At 44.8% G+C, this 13,949-nt stretch overlaps 1 protein-coding gene across 1 annotated transcript in view; it reads right to left on the reverse strand.

The window, feature by feature from the left end:
* Positions 1 to 1,062: 1,062 nt before the first annotated feature.
* Positions 1,063 to 13,949, reverse strand: part of LOC309842885 (uncharacterized protein) — a 30,095-nt gene continuing 17,208 nt past the window's right edge. Inside the window, exons 7-8 of the mRNA XM_082687871.1 lie at positions 2,024 to 2,132; positions 1,063 to 1,320 (exon numbers count right to left, since the gene is read on the reverse strand). Of these exons, the coding sequence (XP_082543997.1) occupies positions 1,172 to 1,320; positions 2,024 to 2,132 (258 nt within the window). The 3' untranslated portion in view covers positions 1,063 to 1,171. The remainder of the gene's footprint in view (positions 1,321 to 2,023; positions 2,133 to 13,949) is intronic.

The following is a 13,949-nucleotide window of genomic DNA, read 5'->3' on the forward strand; positions in this document are numbered from 1 at the left end:
GAGGCTGGAAAACCTTCCAGACTGCTCCACAGAGTCAGAGGTGCCCATCTGTTTGGTGCTCTGTTTGTGGTGCTGGAAGCCAGGGGTGGGGGGGGTGGGGGGGTGGGGGGGGTGGCAGTGGTTCTCCTGCTCTCCACACGGGGTGGCACGGGTGCTCCGCTGGTCCAAAGACAACAGCCTTCCTCTTGCCGCTGCTTTAGCTCCTGTCTCATTCCGTTTCTCCTTCTCACCATCTTTCTACGTGCTCTTCGTTATGTCTGGAGACCCCACCCTTATCATCTCTCAAGGCCTCGCACTTCCTCGCTGCCCCAGTCACCCCTGCTTCCCAAAGCGGGTCTATCACTTCTTACGTGAGAATATTCAGGGCCAGCTTTGTGGGCGTGGGCACGATGCAATGGGGCCCTGTGCTCAGAAGGTTCCCATGCTTGGTTTAAAGTCCTGCTGTCGGGGTGCCTGGGTGGCTCAGTGGATTAAAGCCTCTGCCTTCAGCTCAGGTCATGATCCCGGGGTCCTGGGATGGAGCCCCACAATGGGCTCTCTGTTCAGCGTGGAGCCTGCTTCCCCACCTCCCCGCCTGCTTCTCTGCCTACTTGAGATCTCTCTCTCTCTATCAAATAAATAAATAAAATCTTAAAAAACAAAACAAAACAAAACAAAACTGTGGCTTGAACAGGTTACACAACTTGCTTCAGATCACAGTCATGGGCGGCAGAGAAGTCCAACCCAAGCCTGACTGATGGACCCTTCCACGCTACGCTCCACTGTGGTTTCTCCCAAGCTATTACAGCGATAGAGGCACTGACTATCTGGGAGGGTGAGTGCTGTCCACAGGGAGCTGTCACCAATTCTGATCTCTACCAACTCATTTTCCTCTGGGGTGATCCGGCTGGGACCATCTCTCTGGGGGCTGACTGGGCCACTCCCACATGGCCATTTCCTATTCCAGGTTGTCACTCTCTGTTAGGCTCTTTTCTGAGGTGCCCTCCCAAGCCTGGGCTCTATATCGGTTTCTAACTGCTGCTGTAACGAATTACCACAAATTCAGTGGCTTAAAACAGCAAATTTATTATATTACAGTTTGGGAGGTCAGAAGGCTGGAAAGGGCCTCACAGAGCTCAAATGAAGGTGTTGGCAGAGGCCCCGTCCTTCTGGAGGGTCTGGGAAGAGTCCATCATTTGACTTTCCCAACTTCTGGAGGCTGCCTGCAGTCCTGGGTGTGTAGCCACGGCACTCCAACCTCTGCTTCTGCGTCACGTCTGTGTCTCAGACTCTGACCCTTCTGCTTCCCTCTTGTAAGAACCCTGTGATGACTTGGACTACCTGGAAAATCGACAACAGTCTCCCCATTTAAGGTCAGCAGATTAAAAACGCTAATCCCATCTGCAACTAGGATTTCCTCGTAGCACGTAACATAACAGATTCACCGGTTCCAGGAATTAGGAGATGGACGTTTCTGTCCACGTCTGCACACCACATACACTCACACACACGCACACCCCTAGCTCCTCATGGAACGTGGATTCCAGGGCCCTCCCCTTCCTATGGATGCTTTCTGGTTCTTCTGTGTTCAGTCAATAAACATTTATAAACCACCTATTATGTGCTAGGCATTCTGCTAAAGACAGGGGTAGCAAGAAAAAAGACACAATCCCTGTCCTGAAGGACCTCACGTTTTAGGGAAGCTGACAGAAAAATCACAAAAGACAAGAAAATATGGCAAATCCTGGGACGAGAGGGAGCACAGGAGAGGAAGGGGCACTTAGGACTTGGGACTTGGGGCAATGCAAAGATATATCTTACTGCACCTATTCATGTCCCAGACCCACAAAATCAAGACAGTAGAATTCACCATGGAAATTAAAAATCTGTGATCTGGTCTCTGGCGTCCCTGAAGTACCAGTGCGCAGGGCGGCTGGGCAGAGCCGGGCTGCTCACAGATGGAGAAGCAGAGGGGCACACAACTCTCCCTCTGTGGTCCTGAAGGCCTCACTTCAGCTCGGGGTCAGTGGCAGCCAGGACTTACTCGTTCCCGAGGTGAGGAGGACTGCTGCCAAGTGGAATAAGCTTTTATGGTGTTCATGAGGGACAGGCTCATCCCCGGCGGCTGTTCCTCCCATCCCCCCAGTCTGAACCTGACCGAGAAAAAGGTCTTATTTTGAAAGTTGAGAACGTAAGGAGTTGTTCGATTAAATACACCAAGACGCACTTTAGTTCCTGAGTCTGAATTGGAGAGTCTGAGAAAGTACCAGGACTTGTAAGCTTTCAATGAATTTGTTTGTTTTAGGTATCTATCCTAGCCCAGTTTCCAGGATGTGCCTGATGACTGACCTTTGTTCCTACTCTTTTCATAAGAAACCCAGAAGCTGTCATCAGAGTCTGTAGCTCCTGCCCACAGACACTTCCCAAGAACAAGTGAGGGCCTTATTTCCAGCTCAGCACTGAACTCTACTGTCTCCTTTCAGAAACACAAGTGCATGTATATCTATATATTTTTTTCATTTTCCTGTTTAACCTTCCTCGCTATGACAAACCAGGTTCTCTTATTTAAAACACACACACACACACACACACACACACACACATTTCCTTTCCAAACCAAGAAGCTACTTTGATGAGACCGAATTCGTGTTATGTCAGTCAAGTGACTGTGAGATCCCTTGTGTTTGTATAAGGCTTTATAGCTGCCCAAAGCTGTTCTCAGCCATTGAATTTTGCTCCCCATAACCACTTTGTGAAACAGTATCCTCCATGGGGGTCCATTAAGCCCTAAGAAACTTTCAAAGCCAGAATCCCCTCTGAGAATGCTAAATGGGGACTTTCCATTTTTTCACTAAGTTGAATAAAATAAATTCCGCCCCTCATCTTTTTTTTTTTTTTAAAGATTTATTTATTTGACAGAGAGAAATCACAAGTAGACAGGCAGCCAGAGAGAGAGAGAGAGGGAAGCAGGCTCCCTGCTGAGCAGAGAGCCCGATGCGGGACTCGATCCCAGGACCCTGAGATCATGACCTGAGCCGAAGGCAGCGGCTTAATCCACTGAGCCACCCAGGTGCCCCGCTCCTCATCTTCAAAGGACTAAACCAAAGATCAGTTTTGTTTTCTGCTTATAGTCCCATATCTACTCTATGGCCATAAACCTCAACATGAATACCTCCAGTAACATAGGCATCACCGCCTAAGACAATCTCCATCTTTGGTTGTTTCTGACTGATGGGCTGACAAAGAAGTTTAGAGATGCTCCTAGTGCATCTACAAGAGGGCCATGAGAAAGGACACCTTCATGAGGTTTGATGTGAGCCCACTGCAGTTTTTTTGTATTGGAAACGGCCAATCAACCCAATCAGATCCTTTCTCTTAGACAATATGAGTGACAGGAGACATAGAAAAGGTAGGCCATGGAATCTAATGTCTTCCCCTTCCAAATAATGCTTGAGGCCTTCTGTTTATCCCAATCCTTGCAATACTGGAACTTGGAGTTACTGTGGCTAAAGAGGACATTGTCCCGCATCAGTATAATACAACTCCATTAATGAAGGGCATTTGGATGCTTCTCCCCCTTGAAATTTTCAAAAGTCAAATATAAAAGTCTAATTATCATGCTCATGTAAGGACATGGAGTCTCTCAGGAAGATTAAGCAATCGAGAAGTCCCCTGGTTAGGAAGTGGGACATCTAGCCTCTGTAACCCTGACTACAGATTTTAGTTAAAACAGACGAACAAATAAGGCTAATTGAAAGTTAAAAAAATTTTAAAACTAAATAGATAAATTTTAATGTATGTTTTTAGATAATAAAGAAAAACAAAAATCTGTAACACAACTTGGATGAATCTCTGGGAATTATGCTCAGTAGAAAAAAGCCAATCCCGAAAGGTTACATACTATCTAATGCCATTCATGTAACATTTTTGAAATGATGACATTTTATATATTTTTAAAAGATTTTATTTATTTATTTGACAGAGATCACAAGTAGGCAGAGAGGCAGGCAGAGAGAGGGGGGAAGCAGGCTCCCCGCTGAGCAGAGAGCCCGATGTGGGGCTCCAATCCCAGGACCCCGCGATCATGACCTGAGCCGAAGGCAGAGGCTTTAATCCACTGAGCCACCCAGGCACCCCAAATGATGACATTTTAGACAGAGAGGCTAGATTAGTGGTTGCCAAGGAGCGATGGGGACAGGGGTGGGGGTGGTAGTCAGCGGACTTTGACTCTGAGCTGGGTGGTATGGACATTGTTCCTTCTGCTCAGGGTCAAAGCAAAGCACCTTTTAGGTCAGATGTTCTTCAGTGAGCCAACCCACAGGAAAGGCTTGGCTTCAAGGGCAATTGTTCAATTCCCTGTCCACCCTAGAGAAATGAAGCAAAGTTGTAAGTTTTTCAAATGGTTAGTGTGACATTAAGATTGATACACAGGTATTTGCCTGTGGGAAAGAATGTTTACAGCAGCTTAGTGTTGCAGGGTCAACTGACTTGCCGGTGACAGTGAAGATTGATGACAACCTACAAACCATCACATCTGGTTTGTGGAAAGGCAGGGTGACCAGATGGCTTGGGAAGGGAAGTCTGAGAAAGGAGCAGTTCCAGCTTGGTACAGCTCAGTTCTTTCTGAGCTTTTGACTGCTCACACAATGTCAAGGGCAAAGATGTACAAGAAATCTGGCAGACAGTGCGAGAGGAGTGAAGGGAAAAGAGACAGCAAAGGACACGTATAGAATTTGCAGCTCGAAGAGACTGTGTTTGGGCTCTGCCTCTTAGAGACTGTGAGGCTATGAGCAAGTCTCAGTCTCTCTTGAGTTTCTGACTACTCATTTGCAAAGCAGAGCAATGAACCCTTGCTGGCCTCCATTACCAGTTGGTTGGGATGAACAAACAGAATAATCTAAGTGATAAATGTTCTGTGAACACTTACATTCTTTGCAAATGCAAAGAATAGTAATGATATTTGGCAAAATTCCTACTAGCGGTCTCTAAACTTCTGGACCTATGATTTGGCAAGTAAATCAATTCCACCTGAAGGATGATGGGTCCGTGGCCCTCAGGGGAACATCACTAAATGATCAGGTCTTGACAGCAGCCACTGCACTTACCATCAATTCATGGATGGGGTCATACCATAGGAGAGGAAGGGAGCATGATGGGCTCCATCTGAGCTAAGCTCTAGTAACTTCAGTCAGCTTCCTGCTATGCTTTCCATAGCTGATCCTTGGTCTAAAGCTATGCATACAGAAAGCCTTTAATAATGAGTGGATGCTCCTTTAATTTGGTAAGGGTTCTTTTCTTTTCCACTCAAGTAATTTGGGAAATCACTACTTCTGGAAATGTTGCACAGCAAAGGGAAGACTGTCATGGTGGGCAACATTCTAGCCAGAGACCATATGGAGGGAAATACTCAGGGTTGAGTTGAAAACCTTCTTTGAACAATTATCACATGATCTCCCTGATATGAGGAAGTTAAGAGGCAAAGGGAGTTTTGGGGGGCAGGGAAGGAAAAAATGAAACAAGATGGGATCGGGAGGGAGACAAACCATAAGAGACTCTTAATCTCACAAAACAAACTGAAGGTTGCCGGGGGGAGGGGGTATGGAGAAGACGGTTGGGTTATGGACATTGGGGAAGATACGTGCTATGGTGAGTGCTGTGAAGTGTGTAAACCAGGCAATTCACAGACCTGTGCCCCTGGGGCTAATAATATATTGTATGTTAATTAAAAGTTTAAAAAAAGAAAAAAAAAAAGAAAACCCTCTTTGAGAAGTGGCATAATGAGGGAGAAAGCATGTTGACTCTAAATTACAACTAGTTGTGTGACAAAGACCTCGATTTGTCTTCTCTGAGCCATGGTTTTTTCACCTATAAAATGGTCATGACAATAATGTTCTCCTCACAGCATTGTCCTGAAGACTAAATGAGATAAACAGATATGGCACAACTGGCACAGACCAGAAACACAGTAATTCAGATCCTTTCTTTCTTTGCAGGATAGGAAGAAGAAAACATAACTTCTTTAAGGTGTCTTCTTGTCCATGTTTTTCAGAGATCATGAAAACAGGAGCCTTGGCACCTTATCAAACATAGGATTTGGAGGCCAACATAGACTCATATTCACACTCCACCAATTACAAACGATGTGATCTTAGGCATGTTGCTAATTTCTCCTAATCTCTGTCTCCTGAGTGTAACATAGAGTTTAATAATAGGTGTGACTATGGTTGTTTGTAAAGTTAAACAGGTAGTAAATGTAAGTCTGAAGACCTCATCTTACACATAGTCTGCATGCAATAAATGCTTGCTCCCCTCCTAACTACCTTGAGTGTGGCAGCAGGCGTACACAGAGAAATGAGGGACAGAATGTCCACAGACATCACTGTAATTTTTCATAATCGTCACTAATCCTTGGTTCCATCTGTGTAGTATGTTCTTCCCACTTAAGTTCCACAATAGTACACACTAAGGGCCTTCGGGAGCATGGATGAGCCAACAGCTTAGCATGACTGTGAAAACACAACGGACGCAACCCGAACACCACACCTGGACAGCTGCATGACGTATTTACGCTGGACATAAATGAACTGGAGAGCACGCCAAAGGGAGCAAGCAGGATGGGAAAGTGGCTGGAAAGATGCTACGTGAGAAACGTCTCATGGACTGGGACAAGAAAAACTGAAGAATAAGCACAAGTAAACAATTCACTTGAAGGGTTGATAGGTGAAAGGATGACGTCATTTATTCTGTAATTCCCCGGACAGCAGAACTCAGGTTCATGGGTCGAAGTCTTGGAGATACAATTCAGAGAGTCGTCTGAGAAGTCAACTGTCAAGCAGTGGAGCTGGCTGTCCAGTGAAGGAGGGCCTGAGTCCCAGAGCCTGGCACTTAGGGACAGAGGTGGGTAGGCTGGCATGGACATCCCCCAGGTCCTTCACAACTCTGCCAAGTCTGTGTCAGGAGAGGCCCACGATGGCTCTGACAGAAGCAGCCTTGAATTAGCAAGCCATTTATATAACCCAGTTCCTTCGGTGCGTTATAAATCTTGGGGGCACCCCAAGAGGACACAGGGGAAAGACATCTTACTTACCTCAATACCAGCTATGGTTCTTATAGTACAGGAAAGGCCCAATCTCTGTATTTCACAAATATATAATGCTTATCACCTCCAAGGAGGATACCTAAAGTGCCAAACCAACCTCTTTCTCATGTCCAATTTCTCATTCTGACAATATAGCGGAGAAAGGAAGCTATAACCACGAACGTTTGAAAATAGACTTCCAGGTAAAGAAAGAATTGCTCCGTATTTGAGCCTATTTGTGAACACCTGGAACTTCAGTTTGCTTACATGGAAGATGGGGATGAGAGTGACTGTTACTTCTAGGCACCGTTCATTCATTCATCCCACAGATATGTGTGCACGAACTATGGACCAGGCCTGGTTCTACGTGCTGGGAGCTTACATCAGTGAGCTCACACACAGCCCTTCTGGAACTTATATGCTAAGTGGGACCGGGGTGTGGGGTGCAGGAAGATGGCAATACACCAAAGAAGTAAACGGGAGTATGTTAGTGGGAACATACTCTGTGAAAGGGCTATGAGAAAACTCAGCAGGGACAGGGACAGGGAAGGAGAGGGGACAGTTTCTGAGAAAGGAGTCAGTAAGCTAACGCGATAAAAGTTAGTTGCGCCCAGGTTCAGTAAAATGTCCTCAATGTCAATGTTAGCTGTTAATACCATGGAGACTTCAGAGTTCGCAGGACCTACATTCCCAAATGACTCACTAGGGGACATGTATTCAAAATCAAAACCACAAGGGAGTGGATCCTGATATGGTTTTCAAGTGGAAGACTCACTGAAAATGGCAGGACTCTGGGGTTCCAGCATTGCCTCATTTATGCAAGGATGATGCTAAGAATCTGTAGGAAATACAGAAAGGCGGGAACTGGGTCTTGGACACAATTACATCAGGTGAGTCACCTAACTTTTCTAAGCTTTAGTTTTCCCCCGAAATTTGACCAGGGTTATTGTAACATTTAGTAATCACATATGTAAAATGCTAGACACACAGCAGGTAATCTTACATTATCATTATTGTCCAAACTCATCTGAATTTTCTGATTTTCACTGTGTTCAGAATGAAAAAAGAAAAAAAAAAAGGCTGTATTCCTCAGGAGGGAACATTCCACAATCATGTGTTGCTAGGAGTTGGCCTAAGGTCACTTGTTATGAGAACAAACCAGGGGAACATAAGGAAGCGTTCAACTGATTAAATGCTCAGTCCAGTTCTCAGCCTTGCTAACTCCTTGGCTGCAGTCTTCAGGATTCCAGAAGATGCAAACAAAAGACACACTGATTCACTCAGAACAGCTCTTCGTACAAATCTGAGGATTTAGCCAAAAAGCAGTCCGAAAGGATTTATGAAGTGTGTTTCCCTCCACAGAGCCTGCAAGTCAAGGAGACACACAGGCTCCCTTCAGTCAGCCCTATATTCCCAAAGACCTCTGAAGCACCGTCCCTCTGGTTCTTACCACTCTGAGAGTCTCCGGAAACAAGAATTTAATTTGTTCAGTTTCGAACTTTTCCTCATGGGGACAACTTTACAAGGAAGGAGCTCTTTGTCTTCCCCTATCAGTCCCACTTCCACAAGTTCTGAAGGAAAGCTTTGAAGTGTTTATTGGTGTTAGTACCTTTTCTATTAGCCACCCCCAAGACAAGAGGGCTATTTCTAGAATCAAGTCCTCCACTCACTCCTAGATAGCCAGTAACCCCATCCCTACTGATGGAAGGCTTGCATCCAGCCATCTGCCCCATCCAGGGGTTGTTGTGAGCCCCTGGTACTTCAAAAGGAATAAAAAAGGGGCAAAGGTGTGTGGGCTTTGCTGGGTCTAAGTCAGTGCTTCTCAATCTGTGGTCAAAGACCAGTTTGTTATTTTCAATCCATCATGGACTGATAATGTTCATAAAATATGTAGAAATTTACTGCTAGGAAAAAAATTCAAAGACAAAGTGCAAGCCAATGTTTTATTACTAGATTCAACAGTCATAAAATTGTCATGCTGCGAAAATTTTTAATGTTTATTCACAACTTCTGTATTTTATTATCCAGCTGTGGACTGCAGCACAGACCTGTCACTGTTGAGCCATGTGCACTTTACTTGAAACAAACACAGTCAACTTACCCCCTTTCCCTATGAAATATTTAAGTGCAGTGGTTGGCACACAGTAACCACTAAGTATGAGCTATTGCTGTTCTCCCCAGGCTGGTGAGACGAGTTCCGAGCTGTTGCTACTGACCTTGGACAAATCTCTTCACCGTGCTAAGTGTTCCAAAATGTAAAATACATAATGAGATGATCTAGAGTCTACCATCAGTGACTTATGAATTTAATGCATTATGTCCCAGTACACAGACCCACCAACATACACTCAATCATGCAACCGTGAAGTTTCATGACACAATCTTATCCTCACCACATGCATGTGTTCTGATTATTTTCTACTTGCTGCTCAAGACATACTTGATTTCAAACCCACCGCTTGAAAAATGCTAGAGCAAATGATCTTTAAGGTTCCTATCCTCGATGATAGGGTTAACAAGTAGATTCCCATAGGTCATTTACAACTTGCTTTCCAGATGGCACAGACATTAAAGGCGGGTGCACCGGCAAGTTTTTTGCTGCTTTTGTGGAAGCCAGCTGATTCTACATTGGGATACTGCTCAAAAAATTTTTTATTCAAATTAATTTATATTAGTTTCAGGTTTACAATACAATGATTCAATACGTTTCTTAGTGTTCATCAAGGTTATGTGTACTTAATTCCCTTTATATATTTCATCCCCCCTCCCACCCCACACTGGAATATTCTTAGTGAATCTAGTAGTCTTGAATTCACACCCCTGGATGGTAACCTAGAGGCATCACTGGAAAACTCCTACCTGCCTTCCTGCAAGTTTCTTTCAGACAAATGTGGCAGGTGATTGTAAAGCAAATTTCCTTATTGCATTTTGCTGTCTGGCTAAATTGCCTCCTTGCTTCTGGAGGGAGCAGGGGCAGCAGTGGGAGTCCAGAAGCCCCCAAAAGTATTTAGACTGCACTGGAATTTCCACTCCTTCACATGTTAAGAGGCAGCAGGTGAGAAACTTTATAGGAAAGGAATACTGACATGCAGCCTTCTGTGTGAAAGGGCATGTCATAGCCCTTTTATTCTTTCAATGAATCATTTTAACTTGTGAAGTTCAACTCTGTTGAGAATAAAACAGGAAATTATTTCCAGTGACTTCTTTTGTGCTCTGTATAACCTCCCATTGCCTCTTGAGTAGTAAGAACATCTCCAATTGGCCTCCCGATCTGAGTAGCTCAGCATTTCGTTTGGTAACTTTCCCCTTGTGTTCAGTATGAGGCTCTGGACCTCTCTCCAGCGGAAGCAGGTCTCGATGCTCTAGACATGCGATGGAGGAGTGACGTGGTCTCTTCCCACCTGCACCCCTCACCATCTATCTCCCTGAGCGGATTCTTCGATTGCTTCATTACTGTCCACAACGAATTTGAGAGCTGGTTCTGAGGAAATGACAGCTTTCAAAAAAGCTCCACCTGAAAGCTGGGTTGCCTCTTCGTGAGGTTCAAAAGGGAATCCCAAGATCGCCCCCCCTTCCGCCCCCGACACACCCCCCTTGTTGGGGGTGTTTTCTGCTTGGCAAGAGGCCTGCACTTTGGGATACCATCCATATCCTCCTGGCTTGCTTCTGGGAGGGCACATCTAAGAGACGCACTGGCAGGGTTCCCTGCAGGGGTTCTGGAATGCTCTTCTGTTGGGCACTAGCCAGAAAGCTTAAGTCCCCAGGCATTTTCTGTGGATTCACTTGAGGTCACAGTTCCAAGAAACCTCACATCTACGTCCCACCCAATTTGTCCTCACTTTCTTCTCTCCACTCCTCCTAGCTCTGCAAAGGCTGGGCATGACGCGGAGATAACGCTCACCAATTTTCAGACAAAAGATGATCTCCAAGTGGAACGCCCCCTTCTTTCAATGAGGGAGGTCCTGCCCCGAGTTGACATCTCCCCCTCTTTCAGCTCTTTTACTTGGGTGTGAGGGATGAATGCAATTCAAGAACTGGTTCTGCTGAAATGACCTTTGGAAAAAGCAGCAGGAAAATGCTGGGCACAGAGCTGCAGTCCTCTGACCAGAGAAAAGTGGAGAGTTTTTTGGTAAGCCTGAATTTTTTGTTTTAGTGTGGGTAACACAGTTACATTCGTTGGAAAACTGGAGAGCTACAAGGAAGAGAATGAAACTGGGCAACTTTCAACACCATACACACAAATAAAATCAAAATGGATTCAGTACCCAAGTGACAAAAGTGGGGATTTTCAACATCTTGTTTTTAGCTGGGAGCTCTTCTCACCTCTTGTTAGAAGAGGAGAGACCCTCAACATCTCACACTACCTTAGATTTCTATGGCAAGCCACACTGCAAGCCCTGTGAACATAACAACAGACAGAAACATGGTACTTGTCCTCAAGGAACTCCCAGTCTGAGACATCAAATACACATAACCCCACAGTCTAATTGTGACCAGCGCTCTGAAGAAAAAGCACAGAGTGCCACAAGACTGGACACAGCTGGCGTCAAGAAAGGGGTCTCTGAGAATTACTATTTAACCAGAGGCTAAGACACCACCAGGTGGAGTGAATAGCAAGGGTATCCCAGGCAGAAGAAAATGCACCCAAGGCAGGAGACTTCATTCCCCAAAGGGTGAGCCAATCAACTGAGTGCAAACGATGATCAGAGAGGAAAGTGAAAGGCACCCTACCCAGGCCCTCCAGGTACGTTAAGGACAGTAGTCTTGGTCCCAGAGTAATGAAAGCCATCAGAGGGCTTTTTTTTTGGGGTGCCGTGATCAAATTTCCATTTCAAAAAGGTTAATTACAGCTGCACAGCTTGGGAGAACATCAGAAGAATGGAATGGGGAAGACAGCGTGTATGGTGGTAAGTTTTACAGCATTTCTACAAATGCTGGGTTCAATCCCTTTTCAAAGTCTCGCCTACTAAACATTCAAGAGCAAAATTGGATTAACTTGTATTAACTTAATTTCCTATACTTTTCCGGTTCTGGACTCAGACCCTCGCTCTTACCACTTGCTAGCTGTGTGGCTTAGGGACCGCCATGAGCATCCCCAAGTTCCTCCATTAAAAACTGAGGCACACTCTTCTACTCTGAAGATCGGCATTCAGGTGAAATGAGCACCTGGGTGATCAACAACTGTGGACCCATCTCAAGCAAAAAGGACCAACTGCCTAAACAAAATTCTGTATATATATAAATCACACAAGAGATTGTCCAAGATGCATACTAAAGAGTGGCACATGATATGGTTTTGGAATAGGGTATGAGAAAAATTTAAGACTTGCACCATGAGTTAGGATTTTTTTTTTTTTAAACAGGTATCAGTAAATGATACTGAAAGAAAGATTTATATCTAGACATTTTATTGGCAGACATTTTAATTAAAACTCCTTGATATCGTCCCCATAAAAAAAGGATGTCTAGGGGCGCCTGGGTGGCTCAGTGGTTTGGGCCGCTGCCTTCGGTTCGGGTCATGATCTCAGGGTCCTGGGATCGAGCCCCGCATCGGGCTCTCAGCTCCACAGGTAGCCTGCTTCCCTCTTTCTCTCTCTCTGCCTGCCTCTCTGCCTACTTGTGATCTCTGTCAAATAAATAAATAAAATCTTTAAAAAAAAAAAAAAGGATATCTATACTCCCAATGACAGAGCTTCCCAGAAATCTAGTCTTTATCAATGTGACTTTGAGAATTTCCACCTTCCAGAGGATCTTAACCTCTCCAGTAACAACAGTGTGCTGGCTACAAAGGGGCGAGCAAATGTACCACCGCTTCTCAGTCTGATGCCCATGGCAGACAGTGGTGGACGTGGATGGGTGGTTCAGTGCTCCTTACTGTGGACCAGATGTAGTGTCGAGTCTCAACAAAGTGCTCCAGCCAGCCACCCCCACTGACCCTAAGATAGTCCCAGTCTGAAGGTACTCATTTTCAAAGTGGAACAAAAAAGCAAAAAAAAAAAAAAAAAAGGAGAATGAGTGTCTAGTAATAGGGAATATACCTGGAATTTGACTTAAAAAGAGTAGAAAATGAAAACAAGTTTCCCACTGTCTAAATTGGAACTGTTCTCTACATCTTCCCTTTTCTTTTTTTTTTTTTTAAAGATTTTATTCATTTATTTGACAGACAGAGATCACAAGTAGGCAGACAGAGAGAGAGAGAGAGGAGGAAGCAGGCTCCCCGCTGAGCAGAGAGCCCGATGCGGGACCCGATCCCGGGACCCCGAGATCATGACCTGAGCTGAAGGCAGTGGCCTAACCCACTGAGCCACCCAGGCGCCCCCATCTTCCCTTTTCTTAACAGCACTACCTGGCTCCTCATTATCTCATGGAAAACCAAGTACAGCAGTAGTCCAAATGCATAAAAATATAATCTGCTTACTCGACTCCATTTCTATTTTTTGAACTGTTTTAACATATATTACATCAGAAGCATGTTATTACAACCCCCAACCCTTTCAAACAATTTAAAAAACTCCAGCTAAGAATGTTCCAGGCACACTCTCACACTTGAAATTCTCTGTCAACAAGAATCTTCACCATCACCATGTTTGGATACAAAAGAAAAAAGTGTTTTGGTGCGTCCCTCACTCTTGCCCATGCTTGATGAGAATCTGTGTGGTAAAAGATTAACTGAAAAGTAATGGTGAGAATAAACTGTATGAGGGACAGGTTATGTGAATATGAATGCAGAGTTTTAAGGAACCAACTTGGGGAAGGGAATCCTCTACAAGAAGCACAGAAGCACAAAGAGGCTTGCTGTCTCAAAAATAAATCCATTTAATAATGACACATTTATAATTGCCAAAAAACCTAACTATGTATGAGGTATAGCCAAATATCTGAACATGGTGTG

Source organism: Mustela nivalis, assembly GCF_964662115.1.
Source record: "Mustela nivalis genome assembly, chromosome: 10".
In the NCBI taxonomy this organism is placed as follows: domain Eukaryota; kingdom Metazoa; phylum Chordata; class Mammalia; order Carnivora; family Mustelidae; genus Mustela; species Mustela nivalis.